This window comes from Ambystoma mexicanum, chromosome 2p, assembly GCF_040938575.1.
Source record: "Ambystoma mexicanum isolate Mex_15411 chromosome 2p, UKY_AmexF1_1, whole genome shotgun sequence".
NCBI classification, from domain to species: Eukaryota; Metazoa; Chordata; class Amphibia; order Caudata; family Ambystomatidae; genus Ambystoma; species Ambystoma mexicanum.
The window spans coordinates 547,532,092-547,557,320 of record NC_090923.1 but is presented as its reverse complement, the minus strand read 5'-3'; the positions used below and the strand labels follow the sequence as shown (position 1 = coordinate 547,557,320).

The window sequence follows — 25,229 nt, the reverse complement described above, 5'->3', positions numbered from 1 at the left end:
GTATAATCTTTTTGCTCGTAACCAGATGCGTGCTCGGTTTTCCCCTCGAAAATGCCAAGCTTCAAACTTTCCTATTGTCCAGTTTCAAAGTTCCCACTCTAGATACAAGCAGGGTTTATACACTGACCCCTACTGTGTTCGACATCATAAGGGGCTCTGGAGAAAAAGTAATAAACCTCAACCCGGGTCAAAGGCCCTAGGCCTACAGTCCCGGCCTGGTTTGAGGGTGCACACGTTTTACTCAAATGTAATCTTTCCTCGGGTACTAACTGATCTTGCCCCAGCATGGGTCAAAGGCACTGGGTCCACAGTCCCCACCTGGCTTGAGGTTATGTGCACGTTGCTCAAATGAAAAATGTACACAGATAGTGGTACATTAAGCCCCAGAGTGGGTCAAAAGGGCAACAGCCCACAGACCCCGCCTGGGTCAGGAGTATACAACTAGTTGCTCATGTCAACGCTGTTTTGACTTATATTCTGCAACGCTATCAGGCAGTCAATGTGTCCGGAAAATGACGACAGAAAGTGTTGGATAGTGCAGGTAAGGGGACTGTAGGGCTCCAGATACAGCCCCAAGTGCAGGGTTGCCAGGAGGCAGTGCAGGTGTGCAACTGGGAGGGCAGGAACCTGGGCCCATGGTTCAGAGAGTAGCCAGGAAACCAGTGCAGTATCAGACAGGAGGTCAGCAGGGAAGAGGAGAAGAGAAGGCAGAAGCAAAGAGGAAAGCCTTGAGCTGCTTCCGGAACCAGAGATGGTTCTTCTCAAGTTTCAGAGAGGCAGAGAGGCTGTAACAGAGGGAGGCACCAAATGAAGAGAGAGATCTGCCCCCGGCTCTTTGCTTGGAAAATCGACTGTCCCTCAAGGAGTTGAAGGTGGAGGAGCGAAGAGCTCGAGTAGGAAGATACTTCAGAAGAGAAAGCTGGAGATATTTTGGTCCCAGGTCCCTGCATGCCTTGTGGACAATGCAAAGGGTCTTGAACTTTATCCTTGCAGCCACTGGCAGCCAATGGAGGGGTTTCAGTTATGGAGAGATACAATCCCTGGGCTTGAGGCCAAGGACAACTCTTGCAGTCCTGTTCTGGATGAATTGTAGAGGACGGAGAGTAGAAGCAGGCAGGTTTAAAAAGAGGCTGTTACAGTAGTCAAGCCTAGAGAGAACCATAGCTCTAGAAACAGTGAGCTTCTGGGGGAAGGAGAGTAAAGGAAGAATACCTCTAAGCAGTTGGCAGTTTGACTTCTTAGATACTTCGGAGATGTGAGGAGAGAAGTAGAGTTTGGAGTCGAAGATAACCCTGAGGTTCTTAGCCTCACAGGTAGGAACATTTGCTCAAGAGTTGCTGTCTTCCTGGCACGTGCACGCTCACAGGCACTAGGCATAAACCAGCAAATTTCCATCATTTTTTACCATTTTGCAATTCGACTATTTGTCGAGAGGACATACTGAGGGTAGGGGCGGAGGGGGAAGACATGTCGTTTTTATTTTTTTGTTTTTATTCAATCGCCCTCTGATGCTGCTGTTGCAGCCGCCGCCACCGGTACTGATGCCACTGAAAAAAAAGCAGCCACGAGTCTGTGTCTGTCTCCGTCTTGCAAAGAGAGCACTCTGCGTTGAAAGTCAAGCAGACGGGTGACATATCACAGTACTCTGATTGGTAGAAAATATGTTAAACAGGCCACTATTGTATAAAATCAGCACAATACAACAGAAATGAACACTTTGTGCATTAGCAATTGTATGCCACAGCATTTCCAGTTTTCATGCCAAACACAGACTGCTTCTTGGAACCCCTTCCTTATTGTAGCAATTGTTTTGGCAATATTTGGTGGCTTATGCCACCAAAAAAGAATGAGTAGCCAAGCCAGTATTCGAGCCGACTGAGTTCGAATTTATTAGAGATCTCACTTTGACTGGATTTGCGATGGAAACTCATGGCCTGAGAACTGGTTTTATTCCCAAAACACACACTATGCCAAAGAACATTTCAAAATTGCATTGTCCTCCAAAGTCCTCCATTGTAGCAAAACTCACAAGCAGATTCACGTAAAGTGGCATGGGCAATCAAAATAAGTGTGTAATGTAATTGATTAGTCTTTCAGCTATAAAAAATAATTTTAAACAAAACTATAAAAAAGATATATCACTGCATTCATTTTTTTTATTACCAATGTCTTTCAACTTGTAAATATATTGTCGTTTTTTGTGAAGAGAAATATAAAAAAAAGGAAAATCAAAAATGATATATTGATAAATGTGTAAGCACATGTAATGTTCATTAGCTTTTTACAATTACTTCTACAAACATGGGCTTTGTCTCAAATCTTTTACATGAAAACGAAAAGATGTATTTGTGTTCATTGATTTTGTACATTGCTCAGATGTAGGTTTTGAGAATGTGCATATTTTGAAAATTATAAAATCTCTTTTTTGGTCACCCTCCATTTCATTCCTTTCTCCAATTTTCTCTCTGTCTCCATCTCAATTTCTCCGAATTTATATATCTCTATTTGTCTGCCTCTCTGATTCTTTATATTTATCTCTTTCGATCTTTCTCGCAATTTTTACTCATTACTTTACCTTTCTTTCTCTCTATTTCTCACTCTCCACTTATCTGTCTCCATCCCTTTCTCTCTTTCTCTCCCCATCTTTCCCTCTGTTTCTCACCACTCTACATATCTATATCTGTCTTTTTCTCTCTCACTTTCTCCATATTTACCTCTTTCTCTCCCTTTCTCTTTCCGTCTCACTTTCTCAATCTCTCACCTCTCTATATTACCATTTCCTTCTCTTTCTCACTATCCCCTATTTTTATCTCGCCCTATTTTTTGGTTTGTCTCTCTATTTTTGCCCATATCTTTAGCTTTCTCTCCATCTCTCTCCCTGACTCCCTCTTTCTCCTCCTCTATCTGTATCTCTTTATCTCCCTATCTTTCTCTATCTGTACTAATTTCTTTACTTTTCTCTTTTTCTCTATATATCTCCCATTATTTCTCTAGATAGTAGTAGTAGTTTGTCGTTTATATAGCGCCTTTGTCCCATTAGTAGGACCTCAACACGCTTGTGGGCGAACACCCTCGGTGACCGGAGTCCAAATATGTTGGATTGAGTAAAATGCTGGTGCGCATTAGGCCGAGATAGGGTTTGGGTGGGTAGGGCGTGCTCCATTAAGCAACCCAAGATAGTCAGGCATGTGGATGGGTGCTGGAGGAGTTCAGGCAATTTAGAGGGTGCAGGAGAAATTGACTAAATGTCCAGCTAGACCAAAATGTATCTTGTAGGTCGCAGCTGCAGTCTGATGGCTGTTGTGCTTTGAGTATTAGAGTGGGGTGTGGATGTGGGTGTGTGTTGGTTGCTTGCTGTGCCTGTGGCTGGTGTCCATCTAGTGGTGTTTGACTATGTAGCTTAATGTTTTGCTCAGCGTTTTGCTTTGGTGTTCCTCAGCGAATTCGAGTCGTCCCAACTGTTCGGAGTGCAGTACTTTACCATATATTTTTACATTTTCTATATATTTATTTCTCTCCATCTCTCTCTTTATCGCCTTAGATTTACCTGTCTCCATCTCCTCCTCTCTTATTTTACCTATTTCTATACCTTTCTCTCTGTATCTCTCTCTCCCTCTTTCTTTCGCTCTTCCTATATTTCTCAATTTCTCTCTTTCTCTCAGTTTCTCACCTCTTTATCTGTGTCTTTCTATTTCTCTTCTCTTTATTACCCTGCTTCTTTCTCTCTATATATTTCATCATCATCAAGTTTATTTTGGAATTGCATAAAGAACAATCCATAAAAACATTACAGAATACAAAAATATATAGCAATTATGTCACAATAAAAACATACAATCATAAACCCTCAGCAAGGACAGCAGATAAAAGGATGCACAAAAAAGGAAGTACAATTAATTCAACAGTGTGTAAAATTAATTGTCAGGGCAGTATGCTCAACAGTCGTTTCCTATGATAAAGTGCTACTTTTAGGTACGAGAGAAATGACCAGCCCTCATGTGGTGAGTTTGCCCACTGCAAATATGTGAAAGCAGGCCTATATTGTGCAAAGCCCAGTTCCTTGAATAAGGGTTGTATGAGCTGTTCTCTCGCCTGTGCATACGCACGGCAAAAGAGAATCAAATGTGCCAGGTCCCTGTATGGAGCTTTGCCTAACTACAAGATCGATCTGCACCCCCACACTCCTGGCCTATGATGCCACCACAGCCTTTAGGTGGATGCAGTTGAACCTTGCCCTAGATACGAGGGCATGATCCATGGGGGATTCCGACATGATTGTCAACAACCCACGATTCTTTGGCTAAAGGATTTTTCTGCTTTCACTGTAAAGGTACACAGACTCATAAAGACAAGCAGTTTGTTTGTTTATTTATATATCGTACCGAACCCGGAGGTAACTGGCCGTATTGTAAGGTTATGCATATTCATAGTTACAGACTTGGCAGTGTGCATGGTCATTACACAGAGATACAAATATATACAGTTAATTACAGTAAACACAGAGTGAATTACAGAGGATCAAAAACAGAATGCACAGGAATAGGAATATATACAATTAATTACACAATAATCCAAAGGACATAATTAGGGAATCCACACTACAATGATTGATGTGAGAATCACTATGCAGGGTTGGCGTTGGGGGTCTACTGAGTTGAATCTTTGGCAATGAGCCAGAGTTTGGTGTCCTTCCTAAATTTGTAGAAGGATTGGTCCATACGTAATGAGGGGGGTAATGAGTTCCATAGTTGGGCAGCCATGACAGGGAAGCTGCAAGTCTCTGCTTGTTTTTTTAGGTTAAACCTAGGTATTCTTAGGAGGTTAGGATTTGACGTTCTACTGTGTGGGAGAGGGTTGTTTCTGGTACATTTATCAGAGAGGTATGGATGTGCCGCGTTGTTGAGGCATTTGTAAGTCAAGGAGGCTGTTTTGAGTGGAACTTTCTCCGTGATGGAGAGCCAGTTGTTATTGCGCCTTATTGCTGAAATATGTTGCCGCCTAGGGATACCCAGGGCCGGTTTTAAGCATTGTTCTGCAGTATCTGTAGTTTATTGGTGATATATTTGCTGGCGCCTAGGTATAGTCCATTGCAATAGTTGATTCTAGATAGTACTAGCACTCGAGCTAGGGTGATGCAACTTTTTGTAGAGAGAAAGGATTTTCAGGAGCAAATAAGCTTGCAGGTGTAAGCAGTCGCTGATGCAATTGCACTTCTTGTTTGCGCAGAGTCAAGGAGGAGTCTAGGTGAAATCCCAGAGTTTTTACCTCATGGGCTTCCAGTATGTCATTGCCGTCAATGTTAAAGGACCGGTATTGGTTGCCCAGTTTTTTCAGGTTGGTGGGAGAGGCTAGAAGGAGCAGCTCTGTCTTCTCATCATTCAGGCACAGGCCCTGAGTGGCCATCCAAGCCTGAAGGATGAGGTAGGTTTTATTGATGAGAACAAGGTCCTTGTTGTAGTCTCCTGTCAATGGTAGGAGGATCTGGGTGTCATCTGCATAGTTAGTGTAGGTGACACCGAGATGATCCAGTTCATCAAACAAAGGTTTGGTGAATACATTGTACAGGGTAGGTGATGCGCAAGAACCTTGTGGGACACCACAGGATTTGGGGATGGGGTCAGCTGATGGCAAATCTGAAGAAACACGCATGGATCTATTATTTAAGAAGGATTGCATCCATACCATTGCTTCAGTTGTAAAATGGTCTGCTGTGGATAGGTGTCTGGATATCACCTCCTGGTCAACCAAATCAAAGACTGCCAACAAATCCAGTAGGAGCAAATGGGCAGGTTTTCCTTTATCTTTCAGGTTGTCAATCAGGGATTTCAGGTCAATCAGGGCAGTTTCCGTACTATGTTGGGGCCTGAAGCCAGATTGACCGAGTCCTAGTAGTTTGTTGGATTCCAGGTAGGTTTGGATCTGGTTATAAGCTGCCTTATCAATGATTTTAAGTAAAAAAGGGACAGTTGTAATGGTTCTAAAGTTTGTGGAGATAATAGGGTCTAGGGAAGGCTTCTTGAGAAGTGGAAGTACCCAGGAGTTCTTCAGGTTGGTGGTGACAATGCCTGTGTGGAAAGAGGCATTGATGAGCCGTGTGATGAAGGGGGCAAGTTATTTGGCAGCCTCCTTTATGACGGAGGCTGGGTAGGTGTCACCTTGGCAATTCAAAGGTTTGAGTGAGGCAATGATCTTAAGACCTTCTTGGGAAGACACTGGCGTGAATTTGAAGTGTTGGGGAGGTTTGAAGGTGAGTGCGCGTTTGGGTGTATTAAGTTGAGGTACCAGGATTTGTTTTTTGTCAGCTATTTTCTTTTGTAGCATAGTGATTTTGTTAGCTAGGGCTTCTTGGATTTTGGTGCACCATATTTTGTCCTTGATGCAGTTCTCTGTTGTGGGGATGGGAGATTCAAGTTCTCTTAAGATCCTGAATAGCTCTCTGGAGCTTGAAGTTGCTTTCTCAATCCTATTATCATAGGTGTCCATTTTTGCTAAAAGGATTTCTTTGTAGTTATCTGTGATTTTTTGGAGGATGTCTTTGTTAGTTACGGATGGGTTGTTTTTCTAGGTTGACTCACATTTTCTTTTCTCGTTTCTTAAGGATTTAAGTTTGGGGGTAAACCATGTATTCAAGTGTGGTTTGGGTTTACTTTTACGCATTTTCAGCGGGGCAATGCTATCTAGAGCAGAGGTCAGAGTTTTGTTGTAAAGGTCCACCAGTTCTGCTGGGTTGAAAGAGGCTATTGAGGGGATGAGTAAGAGTTGAAGAAACGGCTTGAGTTTGTGCACAGTGATATTCTTTTTGTTCCTAGTAGGCATGGGGGGGAGCAATGAGGGTTTCCCTTTTGGGGGGAATGCAGTCTTGGAGGTTGAAAGACAGAAGGAAGTGGTTGGTCCACGTTTGGGGTTCTATACAGTTGATAGTGATTGTACAATTAAGGTCCGCTACCCAGTCAAGCACTCTTCCTTTGTCGTGGGTAGGGTGGAGGGCTCTGAGTAAGACCAAGTTCTGCCAGGGAGTTAGCCAGAGACACTGCCAACAAGTCTGTGGGGTTGTTGAAATCTCCAAGTAAAAGGATTTGTGACAAAAGTTTAGTGTTGGTGGATAAAAGGGGATTGACTTCTTCTTCGAACGCGCCCATGGGGCAGGGGGTCTACAGATTAGGTGCATAGTGATGGTACGTGAATTGGTGAGGGGAAGTTTCACAGTCATCTATTCACAGGATTTGGTGGGGGTATGAGGGGCGATTCTGAGTCCCAATGCGGTTTTAGCTATAAAGGCTACACCGCCACCCTTAGAGGATTCTCTATCCGATCTGAGGACAGTGTTGTCGTCTGGGGTTGCCAGGAGGATGGAGGGACCTGCTGCTGCATGTAGCCACGTCTCGGTAACTGCTAGGAAGTCTATGTTTTTAGCTAAGATCAAGTCAGCGATGTCTACAGCATGAGCGACCAAGGACCTGGCATTGATCAGTGCTCCATGGATGGTAGTGGAGCTGATGGTGTGGGTAGTGGGTTCAGGAGTAGGGGGTTGGGAGGGGTCGAGATAAGCGTTTTTGCTTTTTTGTTTTTTTAGTGATGGTTTAGGTACCGGCTGTGTAAGGCTGTTGGGGACTCGAGGTATACTATATGATTTACTGAGTCTTTGGCCAAGCCTGGCGTTTCTAATGCTAGTCGGGCAAGGGCAGTTAGTGGTCGATAGGGTGGTAGTGGACAATGATTCTAGGATGGAGACATGATTGGAGGTCCTAAATGTTTGTCCCGGGATGTGGTTACTAAGGGTGGTCCCTTTGGCAGGCATAAGGGAGACATGATTGGAGGTCATGAATGTTTGTGCCGGGATGTAGTTACTAAAGGTGGTCCCTTTGACAGGTATAAAGGAGGGTCTTGAGGGTGGTGTGGACAGGCTTCAAGGGGGAAGGAATGGGGTAGGTTTAATCGAGAATGGAAGACTTAGTGATGGAAGAAAGTAGAAAGGCTCGATGAGGTCCTTGAGGATGGGTGGTTTAGCCATGATAGAGCGTTTCCTAGGCACACAGGTAAGCACGTTTGCGCCGGTTGGCTGGGTGTGAGGTTGGATCTGTAAAGTGCCGTAAATAACGGCAAGGGTGTAGCAGTTAACCAGACCCGAGTTACTGCTGGAGGGGAACATGGTTATGCGGGGGTAAGTGTGTATATTTAGTGCCGCAGATTGCAAGGGGGCTGACTAGTGTAGCTACTCGCCAAAATGCAGTGCATAGGTACCGATGCGGCATACATTTTGAGTAGGCGAGACCAGTCTAGTACGATTGTCAGTGGGCCAAAGTCAACAAGGGGGCTCAACGAGTGCAGTGTAGAAGTGGGTAGGTATCACTGGAGCAGACACAGATAATGTAATATAGTGCCATAGTGGGCAGATGTAGCCGTCAGGATGGCACAGACTTTCAGACAGTATATAGCTAAATAGGGTCAGCAGAGGTACGCATTCAGATATAGAGTGCAGGAGGCGCTATGGTGAGAGATTAGGCAATAGCTAAGCATTGGTATACATTGTGTGAGTCACTGGTGCATACAGGTAGGCAATAGCCTAAACATTTGTTAGAGAGTGGACGAAGAATAACGATAGATGGCACAACGTCGTGAGCAAGAGTATGGCCGATGCTATAAGGGACCATGGGAGTCACACTCGAGGCACAGACAGTACAAGGAAGGCTGGTGAGGTCCTTAGATGTCCGTTGTAGGCAGGCAGTGCTCTCAAACAGAATGCCCGGACGTCTCAATATGCGACGCACAATAGAGCGGGGAATAAAAGTCTGATGAATATAGTTAGCAACTTACAGACTTACTTACAGACTTTTCTGGAGATAGAGACCCTGTGCAGTAGTGGGGCTAGGAGCCCGCGGGGGGTCGGGGGGATACATTGGATGAATGAGTACTCACAGCGGGATGCAGGGGCAAAGCGTCCAGGCAGCGGGCAGCAAACCATCACGGACAGGCACAGACAGGCCCTAATCCACAGCCCTTGAAGCACGGCCCTTGAAGCACAGCCGGCTTCCGCCTACCGGTGCAGATGGTGGGCGGAAATAGGGTGCTCCAGCCAATCTGGGGCCGGAGCTTAGATTTTGCAGATCAAGTTAGAATGGCTTCCGGACGTCGGCGAAGTGAATCGCGGCCATTAACCACGTTGCTGGTAATGGTTTCCAATGGGCTCAGAATAAACAGCGGCAGATGTGGGCTCAAATGGCAGGCAGATCTTGCTTTTAGACCAATAATGCACTTTAGTATAGTGCGTCAGTGATATTGGAGGCTTTTAGGAGAAATTTCAATGCTTGTTATCGGAACATGCTGATCTCACCGTAGGTAGCAGTAGAGACAGCCGTGCCTCTCTTCGTGTTGCGGTGTGCAGGAAGAGGGAGAGAAGGCTCCTGCCCTTTCCTCCCGGCGGATGAGTCTATGTCCATCGATGTATTTCTCCCTCAGGGAGCGTACTACTGGGTGGATACAGATGTGTGCTATTGATCACCCTCAGCAGTTTCTTGATATGAGACAGCCATGGGATCTTGTCTCCTAGGTCCTTATCTATCAGAAAGGTGATCAGTTCATGGGTAAGTGACACCCTACCATTACCCCATAGCCTAAGCCAGTGCAATATTGGCTGCAGGGAGATCGTATTCCTGATTGGTGGGCAGCCCAGCTCCATGTGTACTCCGAAGTTCGGAGCTAAAATTGACAGACCCCAACACATTTTTCAGGAATTGGTTCTCCAAAGTCTGGACCGCATTAACATTGGAGTGGCCCCACAGCTCCATCCTGAATTTGGCAACCAAGGCCGCTTTTTCCCTTATACAACTGGAGCAAAGGGGCTATTGGCTTTGCTTTGAACATGGATATGGCCCTAGAAACCCCACCCAAAGTCTGCTTAAACTGCAGGGCCTGTTTAGTTACGTGGGCCATAGCACCATTGTTGAGGGAAAATCTAACCCCCAGATAATCAAAAGAGTCAACCCTAGGGATAACAGTATTCCTACGGCGCATGACCCTGAAGTTAATCCTCTGTCTCCCTTTCCAACAGGCCATCACCGCCGACTTTGCTGTGTTCACCATCAAGTACAGCCCCTCCATAAAGTTAGCATATTCTGAAATGAGGGCCTTGAGGGCCCTTGGAGTGCTGGTAATCGGGACAGAGTCATCGACATACACTAGGACTGGTAGGAGGTGCTTGTAGAGACCGTTTATGTACAAGCAGAAAAGTAGGGGCGCCAGCACACATCCCTGGCGCACCCCCAATTTAACTTGAAAGGAACTATTTACTCTTGCTCTGTTTCTTACCCTCTCTCTATTTCACCCTCTATATAGCCAGTTCTCTCTCTTACTCACTGTATCTCCATATCTTTCTCTTTCGCTTCTCCTCTATCGCTCTTTCTGTTTCTCACCTCTAAATATAGCTATTAATCTCCATTTCTCTCTCTCTGCATCTCCCTGTCTTTCTCATTCTATTTTACTCTAATTTCTTTACTCTTCCCTCTGTTTTCTCTCTATCTATATATAACTCTCTCGATATCTATTTCTCTCCCTATCTTTCTCACTCCCCATCTTTCCTGCTGTGTTTCTCACCTCTTAATACATAAGTATATCTCTTTATCTCCTCCCGTTTCTCTAATTATACCTATATCTTTAACTTTCTCGCTTTCCATTCATCACTTTCTCTCCCTATCTTCCACTCTCTCATTTTCTCGGTTTGTCACCCCTCGATTGATCTATTTCTCTCTATTACCCTCTACTTCTCACTTTTTCTCCTTATTTTTCTCTCTAAATATACTTATATCTTTACCTCTTTAGCTCTCTTTCTTTCTCTCCCTATCTTTGTTTCTCACATCTCTATTTCGCTCCATTTTTCCTTCCTCTTCTCCCTTTCCCTCGCTTTCTTTCTCTCTATAGATTTATCTAATTCTCTCCCCATCTTTCTCTTTCCCTCCCTCTATCTCTCTCGGTTTTTCACCTCTCTCTATAACTATTTCTCTCTAGTTCTCTCTTTAGCTCCCCATCTTTCTCTGTTTCTCAGAAGGACAAATTACTTACCGCTGGTAATGTTCTTTCGAATGGATGTTCCTACCACATATTATCCTGCTTGCAGCTCAGAAACTTTTTCACAGCCGAGGGGGCCGTGCATCGTCGACTTCGTGTCCCTCGAAGGCCTCCATCCCTCTCGATTATGAGGTTGGTAAAATTGACATGCACCACGTCCGTTGCCTCAGTTCATGTTTTTCCTCTCACTAGCACAGCAGTCTTCAAGATGAGAAAAACTTGACCATTATGTGAGAAACGTCATTGTTCTGGTATGGAACCTCAACCTTGTCTTAAGCTTCCTGATGGATGCTCCATTTGAACCATTTCATTCCTGTCCTCTTAAGATGCTTTCCTTGAAAACTGTGCGAGCAGAGGTAATGGCTGTCAAGAACAGAGTTAGCGAGCTTCAAGCTTTGTCCCCCAAATCACCTTTTATAGTCTTTATATATAAAGCTGAATGTATGTATGTGTGTATGTTTGTCCAGCTATACAAATCCACACCGTTGAACCCACGTCTACCAAATTTTGCATGGATTCCTCTTTTGTCCGGGGCAAGATAGTAGGTTTTTGAAAGAAAAATAATGTAACTTTTTTTTCTCACGCCACTCCAAATTTGGGAACTGGCAAGGTTACAGTTTACTTAAGCTCATTATCAAGGAGAGCACAATCAATCTTTCTTAGACATTTTCTCAAATGTGCTGAAACATTGAGTAACGAAATGCTGCACAAAAAACGAACATCACTTGGAAAAGTGCCATCTGATGAAAAGCGACAATCATTATCAAGATCTTCTGAAACACAACAACAAACAGCAGCACGACTTGACCACCAGAGGACAAGAGCAACTTTCTCCAGGACAAATGAGATGCCAGAGCAAACTGAAGCAAGACTTGCCAACAAGAGGACAAGAGCAACATCCTCAAGGGCACATGAGACACCACTCGATCAGTACACGTGCAACGCCGAGTACCCCAGCTAGTCTTTTATAAAAGACAAAGTAGTTTTGAGGGTACGTCCCTTGTTTCTACCAAAGGTTTTGCCTGCTTTCTATCCCCCTCCTCATCGATCTAAAGAGGAGGAAACACTCCAGAGACTGGATCCTAGGTGAGCATGATGTTTTTATATTAACAGGCTCTCTAAATTGAGACAGGATGACCAACATTTAATCGGAAAGCAGAAAGAATGAGAAACAGTGCACTGGTAGTGCAAAGACAGAGAAAGGCAGAAAGAGTACATTTAAAGGGAGCAGACAGCAAAGAGAGGGTAGGGTGTAAGTGACCCGAAACCAGGAAAGAGTACGAGACCCAAAAGTAGAAAAGGATGGTGCAACGGTGCATGGTTGAGTGAGAAGAGTGTGCCAGGGGCACGGCTAAGCAAGAGAAGTGTGAAAGAGGAACAATAAAGGGAAAGGAGGTGCAAGTGTGCACAGCAAAGTGGAAAGAAAGGTGAAAGGGAAACAAGAGCAGATTGGAAAAAGGCACCAGAGGAAAAAGGTGTCAGAAAAAAGAAACAAACAAAGTGTAAAGAGAGGGGTCAGAAGTCAGAATGGTCATGCAGGGGAGGAGCACAAGCACGGCACGAACGTCTCTGACACTGCCACATGAAATGACTATGGGCCTCATCATAGGTTGGGCAGAGCGGTAAAAACCGATGAGTTGGGCAGAAATTCACCCAGCTTTACCTACAGCTTTCAGCTGGAGGTAAATCTGTCGAGTTTCCGCCCATTTGCGGCACTCAAAATGTCCCATTGGGTCCAATGGCCCCAAAGGGAATGGGGACTTCCCAACCCTGGCAACTCAGGAACCGGCGCTAGTTGTGCCAGACCAAGTTGCGGTAACGCTATTATGGTTGGGCGATTACCATTGGGCAATATCCTGGTGTATTTACCACCCAAATTATGATGAGGCCCAATGTGTTGAAACCCAGAGAGTCCTAACAGACAGTGGACCTCATTACGAGTCCAGAGGTAACCCTGCCGGTGCTTCCGGTGGGTTGCTGCCGGACTCGTAACATTTTACATTACAAGTCCCAGCGGACCGGGAAGCTAGGTGCTGGAAAATGTTAGTCCCAATGGGTTCACAGAAGCACCGGCACCGTTGCTAACAGTGCCAGTGCTTCCATGATGAGTCTGCTTAACGGGCCCCCTGCGCCCGGCAGGTCAGACCTGTCGGGCGCAGCAGCCCGGCCAGGCAGACTCGGAGTGTGGTGGACTGGAAACAAGGGTGCCGGTGAGCTTGCCGGCACCCTTGTTTCGTGACCGCCACACTCATGAGGCCCAGTGTTTTTTTGTTTTGGAACTGGACGGATCGAACTTTGGGGAAGGGAACCCCAAGAGACCCAGAGACATTGGGAACTTTATTGACTTGCTGCAAGAGCCCTACGTGGAAGGTTCCAAGGCCAACCCTTTTGAGTTGAACTATTTTTTTAAACTGGCAGAACTAGACCTGATGGTAAGGCTACCTGAAACCGGTCTTGGTTTACATTTATTTTTTTGAGCCACCATTTTTACTTTAAAAAGACCCCACAGCACATTCTGTCCAAGAATGAGGGCAAGCATAGGTTGTGACAGGCAGATTTTGGTTTTTGACTTACGGACATTTACGGCTCTTAGAAACATCAGTTGAGGGAACTTAGAGTTAGGGCCAGCTAGGTATTACACCAACCCAACAAAGTCTTTCAATAAAGGTTTTCAACTGTTGCTTTTGAGTCTGTCTCTCTCTCTTGATACCATGCCGGTCTCACAATTCTAACAGAGACCAGCGTCTGCTGATCGTCAGTCGTTGATGTGTGTCCCCCCCCCCAGCTGAAGAAGGAGGCGTCTGCCATCACCCTAATCTCTGGCCATGGTTGCCAAAAAGGTTCCCCTTTCAACACATTCTCCTTGTAGGCCCACCACAGGAGATCCTGTGCGACCTTTCTCGGGATCTGGACTAGATCCGTCATCCTGCTGGAGAACTGTGGCCATTGGGTGTCTGAGGGCCCACTGGAGGGATCACATCCTCAGGCAGGCCTTTGGCACCAGAAAAATTCATGATGCCATGAGGCCGAGCAACTTCGGAAAATCGAAGCCCGGAAGACTTGGGACACTCTGAAACATAGTTACCATCTGTGATATGTGAAGAGCCCTTACCTCGGGTGGCAAACCTTTCCCAAGGAAGAGTCCAGGACTGCACCAATGAATTGCAGCTTCTGGGAAAGTGTAACGTGGGATTTCTTGAAATTGAGGGAGAAGCTCAGTCTGTGGAGAGAGTGGCAGGTGCTGTCCAGATGTTCTAGAGCCTGTTTGCGAGAACAAGCTCTGATCAGCCAATCGTCCAGGTAGGGACAGATGTGAATTCATCCCCTCCTCAGATTTGCTGCAACACCGCCATTAACTTGGTGAAGACCCTCAGGGAGGAGGTGAGCCCGAAAGGCAGTGCTCGAAACAGATCAGGAAAGCTGCCAATGTCGAATATCAGGTACATCCTGTGCTTTTGAAGGATAGGCACATGGAAATAAGATTCCTGTAGATCCAATGACACCATGCAATCCTGGACCTGAAGGGCCTGGACGATCTGCGAGAGAGTGACCATCCGTCCTTTTTCGGAATCAGAAAATAAGGAGAGTACCAGCCTTGATTTATTTCGGCTGCAGGTACTGGTTCCATTGGACCTTTCTCTAACAGGGTTAGAACTTCCTGTAAAAGGAGCGGATATGGTACTTTCATGAACTGGTCTCTTGGGGACAGTTCAGGGGCCTTTTCAGAAAAGGGTGGCAGTGCCCGTCGGAACTGTCTGTAGAGCCCAAGCATCTGTAGTAATACTTTGCCACTCTTCCAGATGCTGGGTTATTCTGCCTCCCATCACCGACATGTGGGTTAGATTTTTCAAAGTGGTTTTGAAGCACCGGATGCCTTGCTGTATGGGCTATTGAGTGTGCGAACAGCAGCTTTCAATGACTCCCTGTCAGCCCTCAGGAAGCTCATCAATTTTCCCTCGGGCGGGGTATCCGATGAGGTCGATTTGGGGGAATGACGCCTTTTCCTAGATCTTCTCGATGAAGATGAAGAAGAGCGTTGAGACTGCAATCTTGATCGTTTAGCATGTTTGCCATGCCACTTGGATCGGTGAGGAGAAACATCCCTCAATCTCTGATCTTCAGGCGATTTGGCCTTCGAAGAAGTGACCGATGGAGATTTAGGGGAGAGCCTGACCCCAAACACCACAGACATACCTGATGAGGGTCAGTTATGGACATTTTAGAACTGTGTTAGGACAGTTTTTCTGAAGTACAACTATGGGATCAGTAAAACCATACAACTGAGACAGTACAAAACTCCACTCTTAATATAAGGCTGTACCACTTGAGTATTTGGTAGCATAGACAGAGCAGCCAGGTTTATCTTAGGAGGGAAAGAGAGGCCTGTACGAAAGTTCAAAAAAACAGTAGCAAAGAAACACTTAAACCCAGAAGTATTATAAAACATACAGCTTTATTATAAGTACAAATAAGCCAAAGTAAATCTTGGTGGGTAAGTACTTTGTCAGAGAGTTATAAACACAATATAAAAACACAACTCAATGCTTTAAGGTACACAGACCAAAGCAAAGAACTAGTTCAGAATCCAAACAATAATTCTAGGTAAGTCAGTCCTAATCATACATATTTAGAATAGAACACACCTATTCAGAGGGAGTAAAACCACACGTAACCTTTAGATTACTTTCAGTTACACAAGGGTAGGAAACCCTGTCAGTCATGCAGTGACACTCAGTTAAGAAAATCACTTAGTAAACCAGCCCTGTTACCAGGATACTTTTCTGAATTGTGGAACACAAATTCACGGAACAGCATAAACCCAGAACTACATTCAGGATAACCCTCAGTTATACTAGGTGATTGAGACCTAATGTTGTAATATTATATCATAATTGGTTATTTATAACGCGCTTGATACCCAGAGGTTTCTAAGCGTGGACCTGGGAATCGAACCTGTGTTGCTCCGCGTCGTCTTGCTTCCAAGGCGAGCGCACTGCACCTGAGCTATCCGCCCGAGACTATTATAGTTGCTTTTCAGATTAATGCAACACAGACTAAGGTAAGCAATAACTTTTAATGCTATTTTAGGATGGCACAAGGCAGACCAAGTTTAGCAAAACCCACAGTACACTTATTAAGAATGGTACACACCTATTCAAGGTAAGTAACACCCAAGGCAGACATATTCTAGACAGGCTATACAGCAGGTCAGGGTAAGCAAGACCCAGTTGGTAAATGTATGCACTTATTTTCTGAAATAAATAGTTAGGTGAAGCCAACAGCAGTACATTTGGGAAGAGGAGCAACCAATTCACAGGCAAGTAAATGTAACCCTATGTATACTTTTAAAAATGGCAAAACACATTCAAAAGGTAAGATCTTTGGTACTGATTCTTTTTCAGAGTGACAGTTACCAAGCCAACTCTTTCACAAGCAAGTACTTTTAAACACTTGTTACATTTTCTAGGCAAAAAGCCCAAACCTTATAAGTCCTTCCCTATTCTTGGAGCATGCGTGTTCTCAGTGGCAGGAGGGGGTCACTAGTCTCTAGTGGCCAACAGACAGGTCAGGATATGCACAGATGTGGTAAAAGTCAGAGTTCCTGAGCAAAGCTGTTCAAACAATTAAGTATTTTACTTTAGAGTTGCAGAAAGGTTCCAGGGACTTCAGAGAAGACACCCTAGAGGGATTCCCAAGCATTAGGTTTGGGTGAACTGGATGAGAGAACTCCCAATCACATGAATCACCCCCAATGGTTCACAGAAATCACAAAGGGCTTAAGGTAAGTACCACCCCAGCCAACACAGTACCTCAGCACTGAAGAGGAGTTTGCAGCTGGATGTCTTCAGGATCTGCAGCCAAAGATCTGGTCGATGAATTCCTTGTCATGAAGACTGAAGATAGGACACTGGAAGGGAATTTGCAGCAGGGATCAACAGGGAAGACTCCATACAAGGGTTTCCTCATGGCTGGATGAGGTTCTATGGTTTTGGTGCCCCTTTCAGGAGCCACAAGAAGACTGAATATCGCTGGTCAAATTCCCGTCGCTAATCTGGTCCAGAACTCTGGTGAGGGGACTTTAAGGATTAAAGGTCCAGCAGTATGCCACCAAAGTTTCAGCACGATTTGGACATCAGAAGGCTGTGCACCGCATTATGACTCAAAGTCCTATGGTATTGGGGTATTGCAGCCCGGCAAGGTCGCAGCACACAAAATGATGGCTCAAAATGCAGGTCTTCTTGAGTCTAGTGGGTCTCACCGGGGTCTGGGTTAGGGTTGTCCTTTTCGGGATCCCCAGGTCGCTTGGAAGGAAGGGAAACAGCAGGCTCTCCGGTCGCTGGAAATCGCTACAGCCATCTTTTCTTCATCTTCCTTTTCAGTTTCAGCTTCAGTGATCGTTTTTTCACAGTTTCCAGGTTCGGAGTATTTATCAGGAACTACAGCACAACTTCTGCAATCCCTCCCTGCACTTTACAGCAAGTGGCGGTCTGGCTGTTCAATCAGGACAGCCAGCCACCCCTCCCCCCCACTGGGAGTTTGTCCCTTTCAAACAAGGTGAAAGACAAAGTGCTGCTGAGTGTTGGACTCCTACCTCGCTTCCTGCCTTATCAGCCACTCTGGAGCCAGGGCGGGTAATCCAAAGGATTCCCGCCAAAGACATTTCCACCGAGGTTGTTCCTGCCTAGAATGGCAGGGGAGGACCTCAGAGCAAGCACACAAGAAATGGCAAAAAAAGGAGCCCACCATTTCAACAAAATGGTGTGCCTTCTGTGCATTCCCGAGGCTGAGTTAACAGCCTGCACTAAAAATTACTAAAAGTCAAAGGTAAAACCACTAACACCAGCCATTCATGTAAACTCGCAATTGTAACAAAAATGTTACCAGTTAAGTAAGAAAGGGGATACACTGTATCCTCCAGCACTCCACATAAGGTGGGGTGCGCTGGCTCACTTATACAAAATGTAAAGGGGATGGAAGTCCCTCTTTACTACTTGGGAACAGTAGATCACCCAAGTACACGAAAGAGAAATTACCAGGGGAGCCCTAAGGGGCAACCCAGCCTAAGCCCAAAAGTTATAGTAAACTATAACTCCAACCATACACCATCGAGAGACATAAAAAGGCCACCCATAAAAAGAGTAAAGGACTAGGTGAGAAGTGTTAGGCAGAATCCTGTGCAGTGCCCTTAGGGACCACTACACACAATTAAGACTACAGGTGGCAATACAAGTTTTACCTTTGGTACAAGCCTGTACTACTATGTTAAAGTGGTAGCAGTAGTGGAGCAGCCAGGCTTATCTCAAGAGTATATGAGCAGTTCCAGAGATTACACAAAGGGAACACAATTACTGTGACTCAAGCAAACACTGACTCAAGGTTTCAGGTAAAAAATATAAGTTCATTTATTTTTAAACCATTTGTTATAAACACAACACTTCTATTAATTAAAAAACCACACGTAAAATATACTACAACTAACCAATTCACTTTGTACGGTATACTTCAAGGTAAGTACCCTGTGTTTTAGCAGACCGGTGTTGTGAAACAAAAGACGTTACCGGGAATACACTTGCAATCACTTTTTGACAGTAATGACAGTTCGGTCTTACTAAAGAAACGCGTATCCGCGGCAAGAAATGTTACCGGGGCAAAAACACACTTAGCACCTGAGATACCCAGAGTGAGTTGGGGGCAAAAATCATAGGCAATACTTTTGTCAAGGCAGGCAGAACCAGAGAACACTCTTAGACAGAAATTCAAGAGTCAATAGGCCAGAGCCAGTGTCAAGTGGAACCGGGTTCCTGTTGTCGAGGATCACACAGTCGGATAGTTCACGATTCAACGTAGCCAGGAGTACTTAGACATTGTCAACAGAGGAAGCAAAAGTTATAAGTAGGAGGGAAGACAAGTGCAAGCCTTGGAGGTGAAGAAAAGGGATTCACCCTAATTCCTCGAGCAGAACACAGTAGCTTATTCAATGAAGAAGCAGGTTCCACGGCAGTTGTTCCTGGTAGTTTCCTGCAGACCCACGGTTCCTGGAGCTTCGATCCGAAGGAGGACGTCTGGAGGGGTTTGCACCACACAGGGCTGAAGCCGGCAGCAGCGACGGTAAATAAAGGGTGCGCTCCTTAAAAACAGGAGAGGTTCTTCAAATTACTAAAAGTCAAAGGTAAAACCACTAACACCCGCCATTCATGTAAACTCGCAATTGTAACAAAAATTTTACCAGTTAAGTAAGAAAGGGGATACACTGTATCCTCCAGCACTCCACATAAGGTGGGGTGCGCTGGCTCACTTATACAAAATGTAAAGGCTATCCGGACCACTACAGCAGCGTGCAGCGATTTCGACCACGAAGAGGATCCTCGTGCTGTAGAAGATGAGCTGGTTAACCCCACCAAGCTCAAGGGAAGAAGACTCCAGACTGGATCTTCTCTGGTCGTCGAAGAGTAGCTAGCTCAAGACTGCAGCAGGGCTTCACCGGGACGGGATAGTTGCAGCAGTCGTCTTCTTCTCAGTTTCTCTTCGGTTCCTTGTAGTTCCAGTGGCGACTGACTTCTAGCCCAAGAGACCTGCCTTTTATGCGAAAATCCCCCATTCCCACAGCCTGGCTGTCAATCACGCAGCAGGGGGGTTGTCCAGCCCGGACAACCACCTCAGCCAATCATGGCAAAGTGCGACTTGAGTTTCCTAGGATACCCTGTGCAGGGGGGGTGACTACACCCCTCCCTCACATTCAGCCCACCTAGACACCCAGGTGCCTAGAGGAGGGCTTCTTGGCAGAAGCCCGCCAAAAGACAGTGAACAAAGAAGGCAAACCTGGTTTGCCGTGCAAAGCAAAACACAAGAAGGACTTTAACAAAACGAAATGGCGAATAAACCCGAACGGAGCCAAAAGAAAAAGTATTTGGTCAAGCGGGTTTAAGTTTGAGGCTAATATAATAGCCTAAAACAATACCACGTTTATATAGTATAATCGTGGTAGAAAAGTTAGGTAAGATACCACTGCCACCAGCCAAGTCTAAATGTTAAAAGAGCGAAACAATGCTCTAGGAGGTACAGATAAAAAGGGCTAAGGATTAACCTTTTCCAGTACTCCATGTAAAATGGGGTGTACTGGATCTGTGGTTAAATGACTAAGTAAAGTTAATGGCAACTTTACCCTCTTCTGGGGGACAGTAGTCAGCCTCAGAAATGGAGTCGGTGGGAACTCTAAAAGACAACCCTGTCTTACTGCACTGAAGGTGCTGTGTAACACACAAAAGAAGGGGGCTACTGAAGTGGTGTACTCCAGAGTCCACAATCACAAAAACAGATGAAATACACATGGCAAAACACAAGTAAGAGTGGGAAAAAGGGGTACACTCTTACTAAGTGGAAAAACAAACTCCAGAAATCCAGCAAAGTTGCTGGGGGACTCACTAGGTAAGGGAAATTAGCCATAGAATGAGAATTCTCCCCAACAAGAAGATAAAAAGGTTACCACTCACCTAGGGACAAGGTAAAATAATTAACAAGTCCAAGTAAAAGGTTCTGGGGTTGACACAGGTCAGGAAGATGCATCACTAATATGAAAATCATATCTAACAAATCAGCACATCTCTTGAATTCCATTTTCGGGGTAGAAGACGACATACTTTGACAAAGGATTTGAACTATGCAACAAAGACACACCAAGGCGAGTGAACCGTTTTGAGCAGTTGTGCGGAAAAACGTACTGAAGCAACAGGCACCGTGCGTGACATTTATACTGATGCCGACTTGAGACAGACGGAGGCCTTCAGGGGACATGAAGTCGGTGATGCTATGAAATGTTTCAGAGCTGCAAGCATGATATCAGAGTATATCAAAGATGAGGAGTACGTGGGAGGACACAATCCATTCAAAATATATCTACATCTATTTCTGTCTCTTTCTCTTTCCTCATCTCTCTTTCTATTTTATGTGGGTTTTGCATGCGGAAACGTGATTTTGTAAAATCATACAGAGGACGTGTTTTTCCAACATACACCAACGTCATGACAAGAGGTGATGCATAGCATTTGCGACCGCTGATGTCACATAGAGGGGCACTTGTTATGATGTATTGCTGCCAGGGCACTTGAAATTAAGGGCTAAAGCACATCGAATTAGATTTTAGCAAGATGGTGGCTGCGGTACGCAGATATTAATATCACTATATGTAATGTAAGATCCACCCAAAGTAAAATATAATCAATATATAATCAAACATTTTACACTTGAGGGAATCCCTCCTTTAACACCAACAATGACGAGCACAGGAATGTACTCTTTACATTGATTGCATACTAAGTTTAGCCTGCAGATTCATTCCTCTGTTTTTGCACATGTACCTTCATAGTCACACTCCCATTCTTTTATCCTCCTCATTCCTTGCGTCTCCCAACCGCTGTGCCAACTCCCAGTGAGGGAGCTGTAGAAGGTATACTTGACCATACAAGACTTGCAAAGTCACTTGCAGTTCAGTCTCTAGATGGCGGGATATGCAAAGGCTGGGAACAGTAGACATCCAGGATGTAGCAGTAATATGATTACAAGCCTTCTGTTTGGTTAGCAAATAATGCATAAGTGTTTATTATAACACGACTTGCCTACTATCAATGCAAACTTTAAAAAATGAAACCTTTCAGAATCTATGTTATTCTCTGCTTTGCTTATTCATGTGCTAGCATGTATTGATTTAAACTGTTCCTACTGACTCCTAAAGCACTGAACATTGCTGGACTTTAAAGCTTGCCAGTTCCCATCCTCAAATACCTACTTGTAAGGGCTGTTCACAAGGTCCCCTCCCCAGGCCATGTCTTCTGTGCAATCTAGGACACTGTAGCAGCCATCTAAGATGAACTGGGTGAAGCTGACAAGCGAATCCTGAACAAGGAAACGGAGCGAGTCCTGCAGGGTAAACTTGATGAGCTCCATTAGCTTGCGCAGCTTGGACATGCAGTAGACTTCCCAGGAGGTTTCATGCAGATTGAATGCGCCTTTGCCCACGTCTCTCAGGCTACTGCGCACCGCATTCTTAAGTGTGCTGATCCAACTATCCTTTAGGAACAATTGAACCTGAAATAGGTGAAAAAAATGGTACAACATTATTAAGGTACAGGTAATTTCATTGTCAAGTAAAATCGCATTAAGGAAAAGGTTAATTATATTTTGAACAAATTACTTCTCTTCGGTGATGTTCTTTCTCATGGACGTTCATCCCACGGATTCCTCATCTATGATATCTATTTCCCAGCATCAGCTGCACTTCTGAAATATTTTCCGCTGCCCAGAGGCGCAGTGCGGCTCTGCGTCGGTTCTTTCCGAGGACTCTACATGCATGCACCAGAAGACATGACATTGGGGCCGGTATATATAGAGGGACCACAGAAATAAGGTGTACTAGCGACCCTAAGAGGGCAAGGTAGGGAGGGCAATAATTAATTTGTGGGAGGAACGTCCATCAGAAAGAACATAACCGAAAGTAATCAATTTGTTCTTCCAATGGACTCCTTCCTCCCACAAATTCCGTGTCTATGATAGACTCCCAAAGCAGTACAATGACCAGGAGGTGGGAGGGCAGCAAAGACACCACTTAAACCAGAAAACTCTGAAGAACAGCTCTGCCAAAACAAGCGTCCTGACCAGACATAGAATCCAAGCAGTAATGCTTAGCAAACATGTGCCAAGAAGCCCATGGGGCCACTTGGCAAATATCCAGACCAGGAACTCTGCGTTGCAGAGCCAAGGTGGTGGCCCAACATCTGTTGGAGTAATCCCCAAGACCTTCAGGGGCCTCCTTGCTGACCAGATCATAGCATTCCAAGTTGCAGAGAATGATCCATCGAGACAGGATCTGTTTGATAACAGCCCTGCCACGTTCCCATTAAAAGTTGGTCATAAGTCCTATTCTCCCTTGTCTAAGAGACGTAGAGCTATCGGGCCTGCACAGATCCAGCCGATGGAAAGCTCCTCTTCCTTGGAAAGATCAGGTGGAGGAAAGAAGACAGGTAGATGGATATTTTTAGAGAGTTTGAAATCAGAGACCACCTAGGAAAAAAAGGACGGTTTAACTCTCAATGTCGCCTTTCCTTGGAGAAAACCAAGTAGGGAGGATTAACAGACAGAACCTGGAGCTCACACACCCGTCTAGTGATAGTGTTGGCAACCAGGAAAATCACCTTAAGGTTGAGCAGTCTTAAAGAACAAGAAAGAAGGGGCTCAAATGGAGCATACTTCAAAAACACTAACTGAAATCCCATGGCGGAACAACAAACCGGCACGAGGGAAACCTATTGGACAAATCTGACTTGAACCTACCCTTTGCATTCCCACCGATCCCTGTCATTCCGCTAGTTCTCAGGAGACTGCAGCTGTTTGGGTCCACGATGATCTTGATTGCTCCTAACTGGGCCCAGAGAATGTGGTACTCAGAGTTGCTAGACATGGCCATCTGCCCTCCCTGGCATCTGCCATAGAGAACAGACCTTCCCTCCTAATGCTGAAAGGCTGAGGTAAATCAGAATGGGATTTGTCAGAGGGTGATCTGGATGTGCTTTTCTCTGCTGGAAAACTAATGTTTTCGGCTTTGTGTCGGGAGTGGAAACCGGACCATTTTGCTTGCTCCACTTACTCTGTGTTGGATTTTCTGCTGTCTTTGGTCCAGACTAACCTGCAGATTGGAACAGTGAAGGGTTATCTTGCGGCCATTTCGGTCTTCAAGAGGACCCCAGAGCTGGGCTCCTTTTTCACAATCCCCACGGTCATTCAATTCCTGGGCCACAATCAGAGACACTCTTTTATCCAGAGTCAAGAACCACAATCGTATTGCTTCTCTGCAGAGGGGCAAGGAGGCCACGGCCACACTCTTGTTGAAGTAATGCATGGCTACAGTATTGTTTGCCAGGAATAGTACCGTCTTTCCATTCACAGATGGGAGGAAAGTGACCTGGGACAGCCTGATCGCCCTCGGTTCCAGCAGATTGATGTGCTTTCAGCACTGTGATGGGGACCACAGTCTGCCCATTGTAAGGTCTAGCAATTGAGTGCCACAGCCCTTTAGGCACACATCTGTGACTAGAGTCACTTATGGCCAAGGTTGACGAAAAAGCGATCCCTTCAGGAGGTTGCCCTTCACAGAGCCCCATTGCAGCACAAGGACAACGTTAATTCCTGAAACTGTGAGCACTATGAGATCAGAAGTCAGCGTAGTGATCTCATGTGCAGACGGGCCTCTGGCACTACCAAGAATCATGATGCCATGAGACCCCAGCAAGCAAAGAAAAGCCCACGGTGGAACTGCAGTTTGAGGTTGGAAAACCTGTACCATCTTGAAGATGTTTGCCACTCTGTCCTTGGGTTGTACACCCTGACCAAGGTGAGTGCCCAAGACCGCACCGATAAATCAGAGGGACAGGGTCACCGAAACCTGAGAGTTATTGAAGCTCAGGGAGAAACCCAAGCTGTGAAACAGGCTGCACTTCAGGTACAGATATGCCCTGCTAGATATAACTCTGGCTGGTCCTGGTAGGGAAAGAAACAAATGCCCTCCCTCCTGAGGCGAGCCACCACTACTGCTAGCAGCTTGGTGAAAACCATGGGTACAGTAGAAAAGGCAGAACTTTGAACTGGAAATTACAGTTCTCTGCTTTGAACCTCAGGTACTTCCTGTGCTCCCTATTGTGAGAAACCAGAAGGTGTCTTACCAAGGCATAAAATAAGCAGTGTTGCATAGCAATTTGCTATGCAATTCTGACAGTTTGCTAGCAAATTTTACACTTGTATAGCAAAGCTATTTAGGTTGCCCTCCTCAATGAAAGCACAGCTCGCTCTGCATTCCTCTCTTGCCCTCTGTGCTCTCTTCCCCCTCTTTTCTCTGTTCACTTCAAGTCCTAATGGAGAGAAAGTGCAGGAGTAATTATCTCCTCCACTCAAGTGCCAAAGGCATGTGTGGGAGTGCTAGGCAAGAATTTCTTTTTCAAGTAAGAAATAATCGGGAAGCTACTTTTATTAAGCTTTCTATATGCGGTCTGGTAAAGACCAGTATGTGTCAACTTTATATATATATTTTTTTTAAAAGACAATGATGCAATTCCATTCCTAAAATGTAGGTTGTTACATAATCCATGATTAGCGTATTGATACTGTAAAACACTGCATCACCT

The 25,229-nt window shown here is 45.2% G+C and overlaps 1 protein-coding gene across 1 annotated transcript in view; it reads right to left on the bottom strand.

Annotated features, from left to right (window-relative positions):
- The window catches only part of DNAH1 (dynein axonemal heavy chain 1), a 3,604,831-nt gene that overhangs the window by 2,925,344 nt on the left and 654,258 nt on the right, over positions 1 to 25,229 (bottom strand). Inside the window, exon 11 of the mRNA XM_069644003.1 lies at positions 21,845 to 22,143. Within this exon, the coding sequence (XP_069500104.1) occupies positions 21,845 to 22,143 (299 nt within the window). The remainder of the gene's footprint in view (positions 1 to 21,844; positions 22,144 to 25,229) is intronic.